This window comes from Saccostrea cucullata, unplaced genomic scaffold, assembly GCF_032062105.1.
Source record: "Saccostrea cucullata isolate Sc308-1 unplaced genomic scaffold, CSIRO_AGI_Scuc_v1 ctg11914, whole genome shotgun sequence".
NCBI lineage: Eukaryota > Metazoa > Mollusca > Bivalvia > Ostreida > Ostreidae > Saccostrea > Saccostrea cuccullata.
In genome coordinates, this window is record NW_026933614.1 from 19,975 (window position 1) to 42,861 (window position 22,887).

The 22,887-nt window shown below is 35.0% G+C and overlaps 1 protein-coding gene and 1 long non-coding RNA gene across 9 annotated transcripts in view; one reads left to right on the forward strand and one right to left on the reverse strand.

The window, feature by feature from the left end:
* The window catches only part of LOC134238751 (uncharacterized), a 53,467-nt gene that overhangs the window by 18,190 nt on the left and 12,390 nt on the right, over positions 1–22,887 (reverse strand). For 2 of the 8 annotated variants that reach the window (XM_062720872.1, XM_062720873.1), the window contains exons 3-9: positions 20,642–20,737; positions 12,513–12,578; positions 11,598–11,663; positions 11,083–11,148; positions 9,614–9,682; positions 7,790–8,698; positions 2,364–2,597 (exon numbers count right to left, since the gene is read on the reverse strand). In XM_062720872.1, coding sequence (XP_062576856.1) covers positions 2,364–2,597; positions 7,790–8,630 — 1,075 coding nt within the window. In that variant the 5' untranslated portion in view covers positions 8,631–8,698; positions 9,614–9,682; positions 11,083–11,148; ... (1 more) ...; positions 12,513–12,578; positions 20,642–20,737. The remainder of the gene's footprint in view (positions 1–2,363; positions 2,598–7,789; positions 8,699–9,613; positions 9,683–11,082; positions 11,149–11,597; positions 11,664–12,512; positions 12,579–20,641; positions 20,738–22,887) is intronic. The other 6 variants (XM_062720875.1, XM_062720876.1, XM_062720874.1 and 3 more) reach the window with 5 other exon arrangements.
* Positions 2,963–3,703, forward strand: LOC134238752 (uncharacterized). Its single transcript, XR_009986073.1, has 2 exons — positions 2,963–3,262; positions 3,487–3,703. It is a non-coding gene; the product is annotated as an uncharacterized LOC134238752 (long non-coding RNA).

The following is a 22,887-nucleotide window of genomic DNA, read 5'->3' on the forward strand; positions in this document are numbered from 1 at the left end:
AAGTCATGAAGTTCAAAAAGTAGGTCACGGTGACCTACTTTTAAGTTGACATTGTTTGAGGACCCAAGATGCATCAACTGACAAAGTTTGATGATCATAGGCCTTAAAGTGTCCAAAATATGCCTCAAAATTAATTTGAAAACAAAAGCCCTTAAAATTTAAAAAGTAGGTCACCGTGACCTACTTTTGTATTAACATGATGTGAAGTCCTGAGATGCATCAACTTACAAGATTTTAAACAATTTGAAAACAAATGTCGGCAAAATTCAAAAAGTAGGTCACAGTGAGCTGCTTTTTCATAAATATGTTTTAAGGTCCCAAGATGCATCAAAGTACTAGATTTGATGATTCTAAACCTCCCAGTGTCTGAAATAATGGGATTTAATGTTTTTAAAAGGATAAGTCATGAAGTTCAAAAAGTAGGTCACGGTGACCTACTTTTAAGTTGACATTGTTTGAGGACCCAAGATGCATCAACTGACAAAGTTTGATGATCATAGGCTTTAAAGTGTCCAAAATATGCCTCAAAATCAATTTGAAAACAAAAGCCCGTAAAATTTAAAAAGTAGGTCACCATGACCTACTTTTGTATTAACATGATGTGAAGTCCTGAGATGCATCAACTTACAAGATTTGATGATCCTAGTCTTTATAGTAAGCAAAATATCAACGTTTTTATTAATTGTAAATTTTTGTCAACTTTGAAGTGACCTTGAGACCACGCCCTTTGCCCCAGGGTAATTACCCGTGAAAATTTTAATTTTCGACATATCCTGATCCTTGTTTGTAAGTTTGGTGAAAATCTGCCTAGTGGTTATGGAGAAGAAGATTTTTTAGCAACCAGTACTTTTGGTTTTGTTTTCCTAATTATCTCCCCTTGTTTAAGGGTCCTAACCCTTATTTTAGTATAAATGGTAGCCTTTGGGCCAAGGATACCCTGTAGCAAATTTGGTACTGATTGGCCAAGGGGTTCTTGAGTTATGGCCCATATTCTAAAAAGTTTACGCACACCGCACAAATGGCCATAGCATTAGCTCTTTGAGCCTTTGGCTCAGAAGAGCTAATAAAATCCTTCAAAGAACCTAAGCTTTAAATCTTTGTTGTTAATATTTGGGGAAAACAAGGGTTACAATGATTTGAACAAATTTAAATAATCACTACATGAAGATGCTTACATGTCAGTATGACTAAACATAGATTTTTGTTCTTGTAAAGATTTTTTACCTCTATTTTATGTAAAACTTTAATCCGTCATCTTTGCCCCACCCTAGCCTTTGGCCTTATGATTTGAACAATCTTGAATTTACACCATCTGAAGATGCATCAATATTATCAACACCAATCATAGCTTTGCAAATCTTGAGAAGATGTTTTTTTTTTAAATATCTTAAATTTTTTTTCTATATACTCCTATGTAAAACTTTGATCAGCCATATTGGCCCCAGCCTACCCTCAGGAGTCATGATTTGAACAAACTTGAATGTACACCACTTAAGAATGATTCCTAATGAGTTTCATCATTCTTGGCTAAGTGGTTCTTGAGAAGGAGATTTTTTCTAGTATTTGTTTCAATATAAAACTTGGATTCCTTATTGTTGCCCCACCTACCCCTCGGGGTCATGATTTGAACAATTTAGAATGTGCACTACCAGAGGAATCAGGATACTTCCAAATAAGTTCCAGCCTTTCTTTTCAGGTGGCTCTGAAGAAGATTTTAAAAGAATTTCCTATATACATGTAAAGATATTTCAATGCAAAAGTTGGATTCCTTATTGTGGCCCCACCCTACACCCTGGAGGTCATGATTTAAAAAATGTAGAATTTACACTACCCCAGGATGCTTCCACGTAAGTTTCAGCTTTTCTGACGCAATGGTTCTTGGGAAGATTTTATAATGACTGAAGCCTATTTTTGTCTTTCATTGATTATCTCCCCTTGTATGAGGACATGGCCCTTAATTTTTACAATTCAATCTCTCTGTTTAAAGTCATCATTTCATAAGTTCTATGGTCATTACCTTGACCTTGTCAGCAAATACAATTTTTCATGGAGACAAATGCTGACTGATGTTTTTCATACTAATTGTTACTCCATTATTTATACACTGAATTGACGATGAATTTTTCTGACATTTCCTGATCATGACAAGGAGCACACAGCAGATGTGATCGGTCAGCAGGGGATGCTCACACCTCCAAATAAAAAAGATTACATATGGACGGATGACGGACAATGGATGATCAGAAAAGCTCACTTTAGCTTTCAGCTTAGGTGGGCTTTAAAAACTAAAGTTTGCTTCTTCTGATGAAAAAGTGACCTGTCTGTCATTTATGCTATGAATATGTATCAGAATTTATTTTTACCTTCCAGAATTCCATCTCTAACAATAAAGAGATGTTGATGGAGTTCAAGTCCCCTCGTGGACTCTGTAATTTCGCTGATATTGTGATGTTGCCCTCTTAATCTCTTCAGTAGTGTCGTTTTTCCAGCCTCAGCACATCCAACAAGTATTCCTCTAGCATGGGAAACAGTTGTCTTCTCCTTTCTCAGAAACTTCTTCAACTCATTCACTTTATTTATATCATCACTGCTTGGATCTATAACAAAAACAGTCATGTTCTCAGAATGGACATCAGAACAAATACATGAAGCAGAATTTGAATTTTGTTTTAATGCACTTTACAGGTGTTCAAGGATAAAAAAATATGTATCAATACTCTAGATCTGTTATTTTCATATCTTATCTTTCTAAATCAGTCTCAGAGTATTATCTGGTATTATGGCTTTGGTCGTATGATTTACGTCATGGGCTATGAACAAGGATTGAAATTTGTCACAAGTGACATTGTGTCAATGTTTAATAATTAATATTAGCTTATTGTACAGGTATTGGTAAGAGTTATCTTTATTTGGGCATTAGGAGTTATCGTTTATTTCGTTTACGCACTATTGGTCACTGAGTTGTACTTGTTCTATTTTTATCAACGTATACTCGTCAAGCCCGTTTGAGTAGTATGGTCAGTTATTTATACTGCTGGGTGTTGGCTAGTGTTTGTCAGATGAGGTCTGGACGCCGGGAGTTATACTTTACCCATGCTGAGTGATCGTGGGTGTGCCTTTTATATTACCCATGCTGTGTGAACTTGGGTGTGTTATGTTCCCCGCTGTGTGATCTTGGGATTCAGGGATGTTTTGTAGCAGTGTTGAGAGCAAGACCTGGGGGCCGACAGTATGATTTTTATGTATAAAATGCCACAGCTCAGTAAGTTTTTACACTTTGTAATATTTTTGTTGATCGCTTTAAAGAGCAATTTTCTTTGGAAAACTGTTAGCAATATAGCGAGTATGTATATATTTAATATGCTCTAATTCATTTACTTGTTAAACGGCAAAAATATATTCTTCTGTAATTTGTTTGTAAAATCTAGTATATTGAACAGATGTGTGTTTTGAATATTTTATTAGAAAACCCTATGAAAATTGTAGGTGACCAAAATTGTATATTAAGCTTTTGTTCTGGACGGGAGGATTGGTGTATGTGGTGAGGCTACTTTTAGGATATGATGGACCCGAAGGGACAATATGGTGGACCATACATTGCGACGTGGTGTGAAGTGTGAATCTGTCCAGTGATGACCATGATTGAACTTTTCGCCGTTTTCATGTTTATTGTACATATGTAGATAAATTTATTGTTAATTATTATGAATCTTGTTATTTCTTGGTGAACAGAAGGTCATCCAAAATATTATTTGTTTTGGGTTGTTAATACAAATTTAAAGAACCCATCACAACTTGAGGTCAGTTGTGACAAAATTAAACATTTTTTGTCAAAAAAAAATTAATTCCTCTGTTTAAAGTTTACAAACATAGATAATAAAATACTACTTTTGTAGCAGAAAAATAGTTATGTCTTTTACACATGAAACAAGAGGTCCATGGGTGACATGAGTCACCTGAGTAACTTTGGAGATGCCTTTTTTCAACCAGAATCCCCCCCCCCTTGTAATACATATTGAGGCCATATCCTCCCCCTCCCCGGGGTCAGGATTTTAAAAATGTAGAATCAACACTACCCAGAATGCTTCCGTATAAATTTCAGCTTTACTGGCTCAGTGGTTCTTGGAAAGAAAATTTCTAATTTTTTTTTCTATATATTTCTATGTTAAACGTGGATTCCCTATTGTGTCAATGTGGCACCACCCGCCCTACCCCCGGGGGTCATGATTTTGCCAATTTAGAATTAACACTACCCCCATGATGCTTCAACACAAGTTTCAGCTTTTATGGCCTGTTGATTCTTGAGAAAATGATTTTTAGAGAATTTTTCGTATGCATTTCTATGTAAAACTAGGATCCCCTACTGTGACCCCGCCCTTAGTATCCCCAGGGGTCATAATTTTAATAGTTTTGAATTTTCATTTCCCAAGGATACTTCCACACAAGTTTCATTTTTTCTTTGCCATTGGTTCTTGAGAAGAAGATTTCTAAAGATTTTCCCTACATATTTCAATGTAAAACTTGGATTCCCTATTGTGGTCCCCCTCCCCGGGTCATGGTTTTAACAATTTAGAATCTACACTACCCCAGGGTGCTTCTACATAAGTGTCAGGTTTTCTGCCCAGTGGTTCTTGAGAAGAAGATTTTTAAAGATGTTTCCTATATATTTCTATATAAAACTTAGATTCCCTATTGTGGCCCCATCCTACCCCTGGGGGTCATGGTTTTAATAATTTAGAATCTACACTACCCCAGGATGCTTCCACATAAGTTTCAACTTTTCTGGCCAAGTGGTTCTTAAGAGGAAGATTTTTAATAACCCCACCCTATTTTCATCTTTTCTTGATTATCTCCCCTTGTAAGGGGACTTGGCCCTTCATTTTGACAATTTGAATTCCCCATCACTCAAGGATGCTTTGTATCAAGCTTTGTTAATATTGACCCAGTGGTTCTTACGAAGAAGTTGAAAATGTGAAAAGTTTACAGTCGGACGGACAGCTAGACAGATGGACGCCGGATAAAATGTGATCAGAAAAGCTCACTTGAGCCTTCGGCTCAGGTGAGCTATTCTGCTAATAAACCAGAAGTCTCTATCGAGACTGAAGCTCTACTGGTTTGTACTTATAGCAAAGGAAGAGAAAAGTACTTAAGCAGTTGGGAATTGAAACTTAACAACAGCAATAAATAGAATAATGATCCTTGATAAAATCTCTTTATGTTCTTAGTGTAGTCTACTTGTGTGCCAAGTTATATCGAAATCAGACTAAAACTGTAGGAGGAGAAGCATTTTGAAACAATTTTACAGACATTTCTATTCTTAGTAACCACGGCAACACCATTCATCGATATCAAAAACAGATACATAGAATTATGGATCTTAGTGTAGTCTACTTGTGTGCCAAGTTATATTGAAATCAGACCAAAACTGTAGGAGGAGTAGCATTTTGAAACAATTTTACAGAAATTTCTATTTTTAGTTACCACGGCAACACCGTTCATTGAAATCAAAAACCAATACACCGCATTATGTATCTTAGTGTTATCTACTTGTGTGCCAAGTTATATTCAAATCAGACTAAAACTGTAGGAGGAGTAGCATTTTGAAAAAAAATCACCGAAATTTCTATTTTTAGTAACCATGGCAACATCCTTCATTGAAATCAAACCCTATGTATAGAATTATGTATCGTAGTGCAGTCTACTTGTGTGCCAAGTTATATTGAAATCAGACCAAAACTTTAGGAGGAGTAGCATTTTGAAACAATTTTACAGAAATCTCTATTTTTAGTAACCATGGCAACAACGTTCACCTAAATCAAAAACCGATATGTAGAATTATGTATCTTAGTGTAGTCTACTTGTGTGCCAAGTTATATTGAAATCAGACCAAAACTGTAAGAGGAGTAGCATTTTGTAAGAATTTCAGGGAAATGTCTATTTTTAGTTACCATGGCAACACCTTTTATCGAAATCAAAAACCGATATATAGAATTATGTATCTTAGTGTAGTCTACTTGTGTGCCAAGTTATATTGAAATCAGACCAAAACTGTAAGAGGATAGCATTTCGTAAGAATTTCACAGAAATGTCTATTTTTAGTTACCACGGCAACACCTTTTATCGAAATAAAAAAACGATATACAGAATTGTGTATCTTAGTGTAGTCTACTTGTGTGCCAAGTTATATTGAAATCAAACTAAAACTGTAGGAGAAGTAGCATTTTAAAGGAATTTCACAGAAATTTCTATTTTTATGGTCGAAATCAAAAACCATATACCATGGCAACACCTTTTATTTCAGAAATTCTAAATCAAAAACCAAAAAATGATATACAGAATTGTGTATAGTCTACTTGTGTGCCAAGTTATATTGAAATCAGACCAAAACAGAATTATGTATACCGAAATCAAAAACCAATAAACAGAATTATGTATCTTAGTGTAGTCTACTTGTGTGCCAAGTTATATTCAAATCAGACCAAAACTGTAGGAGGAGTAGCATTATGGAATTTACTTGTCAAAAACTGCCAAGTTATATTGAAATCAGACCAAAACTGTAGGAGGAGTAGCATTTTGAAAAATTGTTTACAGACAGACGGACAGCTAGACAGACGAACGGACGCCGGACGCATTACTATCGCATAAGCTCTTCTGGTCTCTGACCAGTAGAGCTAAAAACTAACTGCGTCATCTTATCAACCTTAAGAAGTTTTAACAAGAGGCCCAGGGGCCACATCAAATCACAATTGCTTGTTTTCTTTCATTTTTGTTCCTGAGAATTATTCACTTTTTAACATAATGCATTGTGTAAATACAGAACAAAAAGGGTTTTTTCACTAAAACAGTACTAAAAGAAAAAGATTAAATAGCATGATAAAGTGAGACACCGTGTGACACCTCCTTCCCACCCAAACCTACCCCCAAAAATTGTGTGTGTGAGGAAGGGAGAGGGTGAGAGGGTGTGTGTGTGTGGTGAAGTTGGGGGTGGGAGGGGGGGGCGGGTTACACTGATATGACTCTATAATTCTGGCATTGGTTTCATTTTAACCATAAAATCTCCATGTAATATACATGTAAAATGTCACCCCAGTACACAGTGTAGATTTACTGAACACCTGCTACAGAAATACACAACATTCCTAGACAGAGCTGTGTTAATATCAATGGTGTCTATATCTCACTGTCAATACTGTACAAAATGTTTGTAGTCACTGTGATTGAACTTTGTTTTAACACATTGTATGATGTATTCAAAGTATATATTATCTAATGATAAGGTCTATGACATTACCCCCCCCCCCCTCCAACACTCATGAACCCCAATTGTACAATTATTTTTCCATTTCCTGACATTTGTAGTGATCTATAAATTTAACCTACAAACCATTTAGCAGAGGAATATAAAAATATCATGTCAACCCAAATAGAAGACAGAATCAATGAGAGTTATTTAACCAAGTTAACAAATCATTAGACAATCTGTACAAATTCAGGAATTGTTTCTCAAAGACAACAAAGTTAACAACTAAGTATACATTCAAAAAACTCTAATATGTCTCATTAAATCTAATATGAAAATCAAATCATTATTAATTTGACAACTTATCAATTAATATCCTTTTTTAAAAAACATTTCTTGTTACATAACACAAGTTAGAATTCAATTTACCATGTAATGTATTTACACTTAAAAGTTATCACTATGATTACACATAAAACAATGACTATACTATATTATACACACTAAACATTGTAAACAAACATATAATAATACTTCTGTGTTACTTACCAGTCAGATTATCCCCTCCATAGATAAGTCTGTAGATCTTCACGGTGTTGTGGCGGTATGATCCTACCCAGACAGACCGGGTGATGTCATCATAACTCAGGCAGGATGGCCAGTCTATCCTGTGTTGTACTGTATCTAACTGTGTCAGGTAGTTACCATCTTTATCAATGATATGTACTGTGTTGGTGTTACCATCACACAGCAGGATGTGTGACAGCGCGTCAGTACAGATTCCCCATGGTCGTAGTCTTGATCCTGATGGAGTACGTGTGTAGGAGAAGCGATGTCTCCCTCTTCTGTCTGTCACCACTACAGCACCAACACCAATATAACGAAAGTCAGACACAATAACATCTCCATTGCGGTTCTCTGTGATGTATAGAGGATTACTATACAGTCCCTGACCTGTGTAGTCGTGCTGTATGGTCTGTATGTGTTCTCCTGTGTTATTGTAACGGTTAACCTGGCCTGTATCTGTATCAGTATATCTATACATCCCGACCAGCAGGTCTCCAGTGGAGGGGGAGCTGTAGACACAGTATGGTACCCATGGTGATGTGTATGGTATCACTCTGGTCTTTACTTTATCTTTAGATCGTTTTATGATGTTACTATGTCTGTCTATATAAATCACATCACCATTTTGAGTCACAGTATGTACTCCAGAACCATGTCTAAGTAAATCCGTCACACTATCTAGAATGTCACCTCTCGTGTTTGTTAAGATTAAATTGCCATTATAATCACTGATCCAGACCCGGTCTGATGTCACGAGGGTAATGTGTTTACACTGACTAACACCTCTCACTCTGACAGATTTCTGTAATACTGCTGTATACATGACTGACACCAGACTTCTTTTTCCTGTGACTTTATAATTCTGTGTTGATTTCAGTCAGGGAGATCTCTCTGTAAATTACAACACTGTGTTATAGTTATCTACATCAGGAACACATCTCTGTTTATAAATAACAAATGTACTCATTGTAAAATGTTTTGGTTTTAAGAACTTATACCGTGTTAAACAATTAAATAGAATTACCAGATAAACATAAATACCTTGACACTGGCTTCTACAATGCTTTGTCTTCATTCATAGCATAGTGTTCTCTACAATAGTTATAATTAATCTGAGTGTTGGTTTAGACGAGTTAACATGAAATCATTTTCATTACCCTGAGCAATAGAAAAATCATGATAAAATTAAAAGCATACACACGTATTCAATAAAGTGGGTAACAGTTCACAGTAACGGTAATGCCACATGCGTGAAAATTATAAAAACGCGTATGGCACATTCAACGTAGAATTGTATACAAAACGTTCAGTTGCGCGTTTGAAAGAAGAAAAAAAACTTGACGTCAATAAAAGCTTGCATCCGATATAGCTTACTTGAAAACAACAAACGACAGACGATACATGTTTGCGAGTGTAGGAAACATGCTTGCGAGCCAGAAATAACGAAACTTTATATGATAAATGACTCTAATTCGAGTATCAAACAAACAATAAGGAGATTAGTGAACCGGTGAGTGTGAAAGCTTTCTATGCATGAGCGTAAAGACGATCGACGGTTTTTTTTCGCTGACGTCCTAAATCAATAAGACATTCAGTATAATAAAATAAATGGTGCCTGATTTGGAGGGTTCACATTTTGAAATTGCACTTACCCTTTGAGCGGAAAATCATTTCAACCTCCGCTGACGCGTCGGTTGACAATGGTTTTCCTTGGGGTGTCAATTTCAAATGTTACCCTCCAAATCAGGCACCATTTATATAGTGTTAAACAATTTTAAATTAGAATTACCAGATAAACATAAATACCTTGACACTTGCTTCTCAATGCTTTGTCTTCATTCACTGCAGCCTCCAAGTGTTCTCAATTAAACCTGTCTAACAAAGCAATAGTTATAATTAAAACACATATAAATTGTGACATACTGTTCAGATTCTTATAGATGTTAACACTAGTCTTAGTCATTTAAAACCTGACATTCTATAACATTGTATTTACAATTCTGTGTGTAAACTTTGTAATTCACAGAAGAAAAATCATGATAAAAACTGCATTCCTACCATTACTAATTCATAAATATTACAATAAATGTTAAATAGGAAAGTTCTATGGTAACTTTAAGATATATAGATCATGATAGATAGGTATGATTACTGTGTATTTTAACACAGTTATAACAAGAGGCCCATGGGCCACATCGCTAATCTGAGCACACTGGCTAAGATTGATTGATTGATTGTATACTGTTTAATGTTCCTCTCCAGAATATTTCACTGATATGGAGATGTCACCATTGCCGGTGAAGGGCTGCAAATTTTAGCCTATGCTCGGCACTTACGGCCTTTGAGCAGGGACAGATCTTTATCGTGCCACACCTGCTGTGACACGGGACCTTGGTTTATATGGTATCATCCGAAGGACTGGAGAAATCAGTTCAGTATTGAGTAGTTTAAATTTAGATGGGGGGGGGTCTGAAATTTTAAACTACCAACTACCCGATGATGCTTCCATACAACAAATGCAATTTTTCTGTTTTTGAGCAGATGATTTTTCCCTATTTATTCATTTGACCCCCCCCCCCCATTGTGACCCAGTCCTAACCGTGGTAGCCCTCATTTGAACAAGTATGACTTTCTACTATCTGAGGATGCCTCCATATCTATATGATTAAACATTGCATTTCTGTTCTTGGGAAAAAAAATTCCTTGATACTTATAAATTTCCAATTGTGGCCCACCCTACCTACCCCCTACTTCACATAAATGACTTAAACAAACTTGAATCAACACTAAGTAAGGATGCTTACATAAAGATATGACCAATCATGGCTTTATTGTTCTTAAAAAGAAGAGTTTTAAAAAATTTGATTTTCCAATGTATTTATTCCTATGTAAACCTTTAATCGTCAATTGTGGCCTCGCCCTACCCCTGGGGGTCATGATTTGAAAAAATTTGAATCTACTCTACATGAGGATGCTTCAACATGAGTTTCATCTTTCCTGGCCCAAGGGTTTTGGCGAAGAAGATTTTTAAAAGATGCAATTAATTTGTCACTAATTCATAATTATCTCCCCTTGGAAGAGGGCTTGGCTTTTTATTTGAACAAATTTGAATCTCCTTCACCCAAGGTTGAAATTGGCCCAGTGGTTCTTCAGAAGAAGTCAAAAATGTGAAAAGTTAACAGACAGACGGATGCCAGACAAAATGTGATCAGAAAAGCTCACTTGAGCTTTCGACTCAGGTGAGCCAAAAAACTTAATTTAGGCATTAATTAAACCTGTCAAAATGGTGATTTCTTCCTCTTCTTTAGCTTTACATACTTCAACAGCACATCCTGGGAGACCTGTCAAAATAAACTCAGTACAATGATTATATATTTCTGTATAGCTTCAATGTCTTGAAAACTAATGTTATTGAATGATATATTTTAGATTACTCATGGAAATGTATACCTGGATTTTGTCAATTTTTTAAAATACCAACCCCTTATATTAAACAAGAGGCCCATGGATGAAGATGATTTTTAAAAGATGCAATTAATTTTTCGCTTATTCATAATTATCTCTCCTTGGAAGAGAGCCTGGCCTTTCATTTGAACAAATTTGAATCCCCTTTATCTAAAGTTACTGTGTGCCAAGTTTGGTTGAAAATGGCCCAGTGGTTCTTGAAAAGAAGTCGAAAATGTGAAAAGTTTACAGACAGACGGATGCCAGACAAAATGTGATCAGAAAAGCTCACTTGAGCCTTCGGCTCAGGTGAGCTAAACAAACTAAATTTAGGCATTAGTCAAACCTGTCAAAATGGTGATTTCTTCCTCTTCTTAAGCTTTACATACTTCAACAGCACATCCTGGGAGACCTGTCAAAATCAACAAAGTACAATGAGTATATATTTCTGTATAGCTTCAATGTCTTGAAAACTACTGTTATTTAATGATATATTTTAGATCACTCATGGATATGTAGACCTGGATTTTGTCAAGTCTTTAAAATACCAACCCCTTATATTAAACAAGAGACCCATGGGCCACATCGCTCACCTGAGCACTATGGCTAGGAAAAAATACAAATTGGTTTATTATTGAAAAGTTTAAATCCAAAAGTAGTCCCATGACCAGTCATGGCTTTGCTATTCTTAAAAAGATGAGAATTTTCCTATATATTTCTATGTAACACTTTGGTCGACCATTGTGGCCCTTCCCTACCCCCGGGGGTCATGATTTGAAGAATTTGGAATCTACACTACCTGAGGATGCTTCCATATAAATCTGATGAATTATGGCTTTGTTATTCTTGAGAAGAAGATTTTTAAAGAATTTTCTTATATATTTCTATGTAAAACTTTGGTCGGCCATTTTGGCCCCGCCCTACCACCCGGGGTCTTGATTTGAACAAACTTGAATCTTCACTACCTGAGGATGTTTTCCCATAAGTTTCATCTTTCCTGGCACAGTGGTTCTTAAGAAGAAGATTTTTAAAACATCCCACCAAATTTTCCTTAATTCCAAATTATCTCCCCTTGAATGAGGGCATGGCCCTTCATTTGAAGAAACTTAAATCCCCGTCACCCAAGGATGCTTTGTGGTTCTTGAGAAGTCAAAAATGTGAAAAGTTTACAGACAGACAGATGGACACCGTACAAAATGTGATCAGAAAATCACTTGAGCCTTCGGCTTAGATGAGCTAAAAATCTAAAGATTTTTGAAACCTGTTAAAACCGTGATTTCTTCCTCTTCTTTAGCTTTACATAGTCAAACAGCACATCCTGGGAGACCTGTCAAAACAAACTCAGTACCATGAGTAAATATTTCTGTATAGCTTCAATGTCTTTAAAGACTAATGTTATACATGAAGTATGGCTTAATTTAGATTATTGATGGAAATGTTTCATGATGCATTGATAAAAGTTGTCTGATACTCTAAAAACTGTAACACATTTCTTAATTTACTTTCTGATTGTCACAAACCTGTTAGATATAAAGGTAACTAGAAGTATGTCCAGAGGACATGAATGCCCCGCCGAGGGTATATTAGTAAAGCAACATGAAAATTTGTATACATGTATGAAATTTGATCAAAATATCTTGAATAGTGATGCAGTTGAAGTGCTTACATTTATTTAGTATGTATAAGCATATGAAGTTTGACACTAATTTCATTAAAGTGAGGTCAAAGTCAAAGGAAATGCCAAGGTCAAACAAGAGGTCCATGGGCCACATCGCTCACCTGAGAAACTTTGGCCATGCTGTTCTTTAACAGATATCCCCCCTTTGTAATACAAAATGTGACCACACCCTACCACCAGGGGTCATGATTTGGACAATTTATAATCTACACTACCCCAAGATCCTTCCACATAAGTTTCAACTTTTCTGGCCCAGTGCTTCTTGAGAAGAAGATTTTAAAAGTTTTTTCCCTATATATTTCTATGTAAAACTTAGATTCCATATTGTGGCCCCGCCCTACCCAAAGGGGTCATGATTTGGACAATTTATAATCTACACTACCCCAGGATGCTTCCACGTAAGTTTCAGCTTTTCTGGCCCAGTGCTTCTTGAGAAGAAGATTTTTAAAGTTTTCCCCTATATATTTCTATGTAAAACTTGGATTCCCTATTGTGACCCCGCCCTACCCTCGGGGGTCATGATTTGAACAATTTAGAATCTACACTACCCAAGGATGTTCCACATAAGTTTCAGCTTTTATGGCGCAGTGGTTCTTGAGAAGAAGATTTTTAGTTTTTTCCCATATACAGGTGACTCTCGATCTCTCGAAGTTCAAGGGACCGCAATTTCTATGTAAAACTTTGGTCAGCCATTTTAGATCATGATTTGAACAAACTTCTTTAAATATACACTAAATTCGAGAGATCGAGGGGTTCGAGAGATAGAAAGTAAATAAAATCCGGAATTTTCAGTTCCGATCATCGATGTTCTACTATTATAGATACCGGAAGTATATGTAAATAAAGTTATTGCACGTTTTCAATCGTATTTTACAGGTAATATACTTGATACCAACAACAATGATCGTATTTCGAATAAATACAACAAATTCCTGAAGTTGCAATATTTATTTGTTCTTATTTCACGATAACATGATACCCAGTTTGGCTATTCCGCGGCTTGATTGGGTCCTTCTCCAGTGTTCACCAGATTTTTCTTAATCGGTATTCAGTCTTTGAGAAAGATATTTCTTTGCAGTAATTGCCATACTGGTATTATGTAGACTCTAATCAAAGTTCATAGTCTATTGGTTATTATTGAAACGTACGTCTATACATTTATTTTCTAAAAATTATCGTCTCTGTTTCAAGTCAAAATAAGTAACTGTTGTGAATTCTTTGATAATTTACCAATAATAACCAATTAATTATATCAACACACGGACGACCCACGGGTGTAGTGTCATCTATGTAAACACCCAATTAACACCTCCATGCGAGCCCCAGGCGTTTACTGTTTTCCAGGTAAGTCCAGGCTCAATTTAACGCTTGATCGGCGTGTATACATGCGCAAACAAAACTTAACAATTCAATGAAATATGTGTAACAGGACCCAGGTTTTGGTTCGAGAGATAGAGAACTTCGAGAGATAGAAGTTCTAGAGATCAGGAGTAAATTTCCTTAGTTATATAGAGGAAAAAAACGGGACCGGAGGTTCACTTCGAGAGATCGAGAACTTCAAGAGATCGGAGTTCGAGCCATCGAGAGTCACCTGTATTTGTATGTAAAATTTGGATTCCCTATTGTGGCCCCGCCCTACCACCGGGGGTCATGACTTGAACAATTAAGAATTTACACTACCCCAGGATGCTTTCATATAAGTTTCAGCTTTTCTGGCCCAGTGGTTCTTGAGAAGAAGATTTTTTAATGACCCCACACTATTTTTGTATTTTCTTGATTATCTCCCCTTGAAAGGGGTCTCGGGCCTTGGTTTTAACAATTTAAATTCCTCTTCACCCAAGGATGCTTTGTACCAAGTTTGGTTAAAATTGGTCCAGTGGTTCTTGAGAAGAAGTTGAAAATGTGAAAAGTTTACAGACGGATGGACAGACAGACAGACGGACGACGGACAACGGGTGATCAGAAAAGCTCACTTGAGCTTTCAGCTCAGGCGAGCTAAAAACTGTAGATTCAGTTGAACAGCTCTCATCAGTAAGTGTCAGCATATGAAGTTGAAAAAATATTATAAATGGTTTCTTTAAAACTGTTTTTTAAAAACGCAATTTGATAAAGAGAGGTCAAGGTCAAATAAAAGGTCAAGGTCAAAATTGTTGATGCAGTTCAATTGCTTACATCAGTATGTATCAGCATATGAAGTTTGACAGTGATTTAGGAAAAGTGAGGTCAAAGGTCAAAGGAAACATCAAGGTCAAATTGTTGATGCAGATGCATATCTCTCATTAATATGTATCAAGATATGAAGTTTAATAAAAATATCTAGATTGATCTCTTCAATTTAAACTGACTTAAACACAATTTGATAAAAGTGAGGTCAAGGTCAAATAAAAGGTCAAAGTCAAAATTGCTGATGCAGTTGAATTGCTAACATCATTATGTATTAACATGTGAAATTTGACAGTGATTTAGGAAAAGTGAGGTCAAAGGTCAAAGGAAAGGTCAAGGTCAAAAATGTTAATGAAGTTGAATTGCTCTCATCAATATGTAACAGCATCTGAAGTTTGATAAAAATATCTCGAATGGTATCTTTAAAACTGAGCAAAACACTAATTTAAGATAAGTAAGGTCAAGGCCAAAGGAAAGGTCAAGGTCAAAAATGTTGATGCAGTTGAATAGCTCTCATCAGTATGTATCAACATGTGAAGTTTGATAACACCATCTTGTGGTATGTTTAAAACTGAGCTAAACACTAATTTCAGAAAAGTGAGGTCAAGGTCAAAGGAAAGGTCAAGGTCAAAAAATGTTGATGCAGTTGCATAGCTCTCATCAATATCTATCAGCATATGAAGTTTGATAAAAAATATCTTGGATAGTTTCTTTGAAAATCAGATAAAAACTTCATTTATAATCATACTTTGACTTTTAATGACAAGTTTATTACTTTAAAAATTGAGACAATCCAGGAAAAGTCTTGTTTTATAGTAATGTTCAGCTAGGTGGCGTCATTTGGCACAGGGATTATAAATACAGGTGAAGTGGTGGATTTAAATTAGTTGCAAAGTTGAAGCAGAAGTGAGAACACAAGTGGCTATCAATTGATAATAAGAAGGTAATATTTTTTTTAAAAGAATAAAAATATTAAAGCTTTAGACGTGACTGAATAAGTCTTTCCTGGCTTTAGATATTATTTATTACCAAGAAAGCTACTGGGGGAGCCAGTAAGAGCTGAGCTATAAGAGCCGGTTAAAAACGATGTTATAAGAGCTGAGCTGTTAGAGCCAGTAACTCGAAGAGCCATGTTGTAAGAGCTAGCAAGTAGAAGAGCCGAGCTGTACATGTAAAAGCTGATTGCTTCAGAGCCAGCATCACTTTGATGTACATAATTGATTAATAACAAGTAGTCTAACATTTATTTGTATATATTGCTTAATCATATATTTGTATATATTGAACCTGCCAGGTCCTCAGAAAGTTAACTGAAGGGATTCAGCTGCCTCTGCCAATTGTTATAATATAATTAGGTTTCACACTATAAAAACAACAGAACAGATGCATAATGACAGACTCTATATAAATAAGGAAGACAACTCTTGCATTTTACAAACCATGTCAAATTTTCTTCTGTGTCTCAGCAGTGGCACAAGAATATTAAGATATTTCAGATAAAATTAACTAACTGGTACCAAGGTTATATTCTTAAATCTAGCATTCCTGTATTATCTGCTTTTTATTAGCCGATGTACACTTTCTTATCATTTTCCTCTGACAGAAAGATGGATAACTCTGTAAGAATTCTGCATTTTTTAAACATTCATAAAAAGCTTAATTTTCACCCGATTTGAGAAATGAATCAGTGGGTCATACTTTACACAATGGATATAAAAAAACTGACATTTTTTGGACTCCTTAAAAATTATTGGGCATTGCTATCACTGCCCAGTTTACAATACCACTGTTTTCAGAATTCTTTAGTAGCAATGCCCAATAATTTTTAAGGAGTCAAAAAATTGTCAGTTTTTTATGTACATTGTGTAAAGTATGACCCACTAATTCCATATCAGCAATCATTTCTTAAATCAGGTGAAAATATAGCTTTTTATGATTGTTTAAAAAATGCAGAATTCTTACAGAGTTATCCATCTTTCCGAGGAAAATGATTGGAAAGTGTACATCAGCAAATTAAAAGCAGATACTACAGGAATGCTTGATCAAAACAATTTTAGAAAATAACCTAGGTACCAGTTGGTTAATTTTACCTGAAATTTCATACTATTCTCGTGCCACTTTTGAGGCACAGAAGAAAATATGACACAGAATGTAAAATGCAAGAGTTGTCTTCCTTTGTTTTCCTTATTTATACAGAATAGCTTATGTCTCATTATTCGTGTTGTTGGTTAAAGTAATAAAGTTATCAATAAAAATCAAAGTATGATTAATAATGAAGTTTTTATTTGACTTTCACTGTTTTCTTCACCAAAGTAAGTCAATCTTTAAATTTATTCTTGTTCACTTTGAGATGAACCCTACTTTCGTTTTTGCACATGAAATAGCCTTTGAATGAAAGAATCTGGGTGGATTAGGCGAGTCATATGCCTACGCAAGGGCAAGTAAAATATCAATTAAATAAAATCTTGCAAATTCCACTTTTTATTAAATTTGGGAGTTATTTATAACCATATGCATACAGTAAAGATAAAACTTGAATCAAATTACTTACAAATTGATTGTAATTAACCTGCCAAAATGGTAATACGCTTTAGTAACCGTAAAAATGATAGAAATGGATGTTAAAACTGTGCTTTTTATATAGAGTGGGTCTTCGTACCATTTTTTTGTAAACAAATATTCAAAGGGTATGGAAGGATGTATCTCTCAACATTTTCAAAAAAATGGTACAAAGACCCACTCTATATAAAAAAGTTAGTTTACCTACTTAAATTTCGCAACATATTCTCAAAAACTCTAAGTCCAGTTGTGCGTTTGCTATACATATAGAACTATTTGCTATTTAAAGGGAAATTTCTGTGCGACTTCGTAGCTCAGTAGTCATAGCGGCTGAGATGAAGCATCCAGTTACCTGTCGCGAGTGTTCGAATCACGATTTTTTAAAGTTCAGGTTAAAAATTAGATAAACATATTTTTTCACAAAAACAAAATGAATAGATAAGATGATGAATTCATTTATGGTCAATTAATGTTTTTCCTATAATATACTAGTTTTCAAGCTACATGTGTATATAACATTTTAAATGCATTTAGTTCAAGACTACTGTACATTACACGATTAAAATGTAAACAAATTCAATCATGGGTAGCCAGTGCAATATGACTGTTCTGTATGCAAAAACAGTTAAAAGGAAAGGTAAAGCGTACCATCTCCCAAACCTGAAGACATAATTTTTTGACAGAACAATTAACACGCAATATGAAAATCATCACGTTAAAAATACTGTAAACATATAAATATTGTCATTTGGACAGTGCTGTACAAAGTTTAAATGTTTAGGTAAATCGTACAACTATGAACTTTCCAAAATGCTTACAGAGCGACAAAATCTGTGTGGGCATATGACTCGCCTTAACCCCCCCCCCCCCCAGATTCTTTCATGATTAAAATGCTTCAGCATAGTTCAAAAACAAGAATATAACATTGTATCACCTTGACAATGAAGAAAACAGAACGCCAGACGTTCAATTCACATTGTTTACATTTTTTCTACACACGTGTTGGCTGCCATACTGGATATGAACGATCCGAATTTTCTCCAGTCGGCCTTAGAAAAATTTGTGTGGCGAACAAGAACATGTGATATGTATTTGTAGTGGTATAACAAGAACGGTTGAATACTTGCCTGTATGTGATATGTATTTGTAGTGGTATAACAAGAACGGTTGAATACTTGCCTGCATGTGATATGTATTTGTAGTGGTATAACAAGAACGGTTGAATACTTGCCTGCATGTGATATGTATTTGTAGTGGTATAACAAGAACAGTTGAATACTTGCCTGCATTTGATATGTATTTGTAGTGGTATAACAAGAACGGTTGAATACTTGCCTGCATGTGATATGTATTTGTAGTGGTATAACAAGAACAGTTGAATACTTGCCTGTATGTGATATGTATTTGTAGTGGTATAACAAGAACGGTTGAATACTTGCCTGCATGTGATATGTATTTGTAGTGGTATAACACATGTAACAAGAACGGTTGAATACTTGCCTGCATGTGATATGTATTTGTAGTGGTATAACAAGAACGGTTGAATACTTGCCTGTATGTGATATGTATTTGTAGTGGTATAACAAGAACGGTTGAATACTTGCCTGCATGTGATATGTATTTGTAGTGGTATAACACATGTAACAAGAACGGTTGAATACTTGCCTGTATGTGATATGTATTTGTAGTGGTATAACAAGAACGGTTGAATACTTGCCTGCATGTGATATGTATTTGTAGTGGTATAACAAGAACGGTTGAATACTTGCCTGCATGTGATATGTATTTGTAGTGGTATAACAGAGGGAGCTACTTGTGCATGTTTTGACAAATTACTCGTCCGTATATGAAAATTAGAGAATTTTTAATTTTTCAATCTATTTTTAAAACGACTAATTATGCCATACTTCAAACATTCAGGGTTGCCAATACTAACTTTACAGAAAGGTCATCAAAACATTTGAAAACAAGAGGGAAAGTAGTTTATCAAGCCGTACTTTTCAAGCTCTTTTCCGATACGGAATCAAAACGAGGCTGAGTGAATCTGGAAAGTTATCTCCCCCTTGCTTGGGCATTGCTACTAAAGTCTTTAGTTCTGTTTAGTGTGCAGTGTAGAGAAGGTTCCTTTAACTGTGGCGTTGTCCAGTTTACTATACCACTGTATCAGAACTCTTTAGTGTGTGGTGTAGAGAGGGTTCCTTAACTGTGGCGTTGTCCAGTTTACAATAGGCTTAAAAAAAAAATATGTTTGTTTCCTGTAACATTCCCAAAAAATTAAGGGTCGGTAGGTCGGAATTTTTTTTTCTTTTGCTTATGAATGGTCAAACATCCCCAGACTGAATATACTAGGTGTCATATTTACAGTGGACACCCAACATGGCATCCAAAATGGCTGCCAAGCGGCAGAAAACGAACGTCAGAAAATAATGATTACTCTTAATAACTAGGGTAAATATAATCTAGGTTGAGATATCTAAAATGTCTCAATTTAAGCTACAAGCTAATTACTGGCTTCTAAAACATTTTTTTCTTTTTTTAATAAATGGAATCAGCTGATTGATCAAACGAAGTTTTGCCATTTGTCAGAAAAAAAAATCCACCCGGGGGTAATTTGAATGGGTCGGTCGGGTTACAGGAAACAAACTTTTTTTTTTTTAGGCCATACCAATGTATCAGAACTCTTTAGTGTGCGGTGTAGAGAGGGTTCCTTAACTGTGGCGTTGTTCAATAGAATTAGAACTCTTTAGTGTACAGTGTAGAGAGGGTTCCTTAAACTGTGGCGTTGTTCAATAGAATCAGAACTCTTTAGTGTACAGTGTAGATAGGGTTCCTTAACTGTGGCGTTGTCCAGTTTACAAAATCACTTCCTTGTTCCTTGTTTATGTTTTCGTAAACAAATGAAAAAAAATAATTTCCTTTGTTTACTAACAACTCATTACCCGTACCCCTAAATTATTGCTTTCAACAATGATTTGTAGTCTTATACATACTTTCAACAGTGACTTTGATGCTTGTTAATACTCAATTCTAAATCTTCAAAGTCAGTCGCCGCGTCGCCGTCGGTTCTACTTGACCGAGTTGTCGTTCTGAAATTATTATTTCACATTACGATCCCGATCTTTATAAACTAGACTTAGTTCAGCTTTTGAGCACATGTAAAGGCTTTTTTATTGCTTATTCACGTATTTTTGATAACCCCTCGTATATAAATTATGATAGCAGGAATATTATGAGGGCTTGTCCAAAAAAGTTCGTTGACAATGCATTGGGATGGCTCGTACCTCGCACACTCGGAGCGTAGCGAATCAGCCGAGGATTGCCGTTGTTGACAATGACGTTTTTGTTAAAATAAATGGTTTTATGTCTATCTTTTGTATGTCAAAATATTTCTTATGAAAAACCGGTCAGATAGATTTCATTTAATATTATTGATGTAACTTTATAAATATTATATTTTCGTAACAAGAGGCCCACAGGCCTTATTGTTCATCTGAGTATCATTTAATAACTTTCCAACATATTGAATTTGATTCCCTGAGAGACCATGAAATTCACAATCTTGAAAGAGACACCATTGCTTATCATAACTATACATTTAGCATGCTTACTTTTCTTATACTTAATACCCAGAGGTAAATCAGAGTAAAAAGAGAATATGCATAATTTCCCCTTTATCAGTTGTGCACCCCACCCCACAGGAACCACTGATCCTGGGGCCACATATTTCAAAATTTTGGAAATTTTATTTCATCATGTTGTTGATTAATACCTTAGTGCATATTTCAAAACATTAACGAGGCCCGATCTGGTTAGAAAATTATGAACACGGCATGATAAAAAAAATTAAATTCTAGGAAATATATTTGTATGTATTATGCTAAGAAAAATTAGAATGAAATTTTGTTACCTTGCCTTTATTGTAGTCAAAGGGGGGGGGGGCTGTCAATATATAGACCATTTTTCGTGTTTTTATACACAATTACATACCAAAACTTTCCAATAAACAAAGAAATAAATATTGACAAATAAAAAACATTTGGTACGTGTTTCCACCCTCATCATTTAATGGTTCAAAGTCCACTCTCATCATTTAAATGGTTCAAAGTACGAAAACTGAATTTATTTTTATTTTTAACTGAAATTTATTATATATATATATATATATATATATATATATATATATATATATATATATATATATATATATATATATATATATATATATATATATATATATATATATATATATATATATATATATATATAAAGCACTAAAAATGACCAACGACACGAACAATAAAAATTGTCAAATTTTGGAAGAGCCCTGTCCCTTCCTCAGGACAAAGAAAAAAGTTAAAAAGTCATAAGCTAGTTGTTTTTGTTTCTATTTTTCCTTTGTTCTTATGACTTTTTAACTTTTTTCTTTGTCCTGAGGAAGGGAATTCAAAGAAAAATTTGACAATTTTTATTGTTCGTGTAGTTGGTCATTTTTAGTGCTTTATATAAATTTCCATCCGTGATCTTGTATCTACTTGATAGATCCGACATTTAGGATATACAGTGTTGTTGGTTTTTTAGTGCTTTTTATATCCTTTTTCGCCAACTGTATCTTCACAGATCCACCCGTATATCCATCATTTCTTTATTTATATTCTCTGTTCTTATCATTTATTTTTGGTAATGTCTTTCATTATTTGACGTTTTTTACTATTTATTTTGATTCCAACCTTTGCAAATAAGTTCTTCCCACTTTTCCCTTTCGATTTTACTCACGTACCGTTTGTTTTGAAAATTTTTGAATTCGTGCACGAGTTATCTACAAATTCCTTTAAAATACAGAACAATCGTTCGTTGAATCTTTCGACTTCATACGACTAAAAACTTAAAAGTAGTCTTATCATTTTGGCAATTGTAATTTCCTTTCAAATATGGCTATTTAACCCAACATTTAAACTTCTAAAGAAAGAACACCAAAAATCGATAAAAACTGAACACCGGATCTCCAATTTACAGACCTACTTAGAATGTAACATTATACCGAAAGGCTTTCAGATAAATGTTACACCTAACATAGGGCCAATCTCCAAACGCTTTCAGGAACGCTGGGATGTTATTACAAGGAGATGTTCTAAACAATTGATGTCACTCTGTCTTTCTTGGGATATCCACAAGTTAGGACAATTGGAGAGTGAGATCAAGTTTAGAATCATCCCTCAACGATATCATGTCCCAGGCC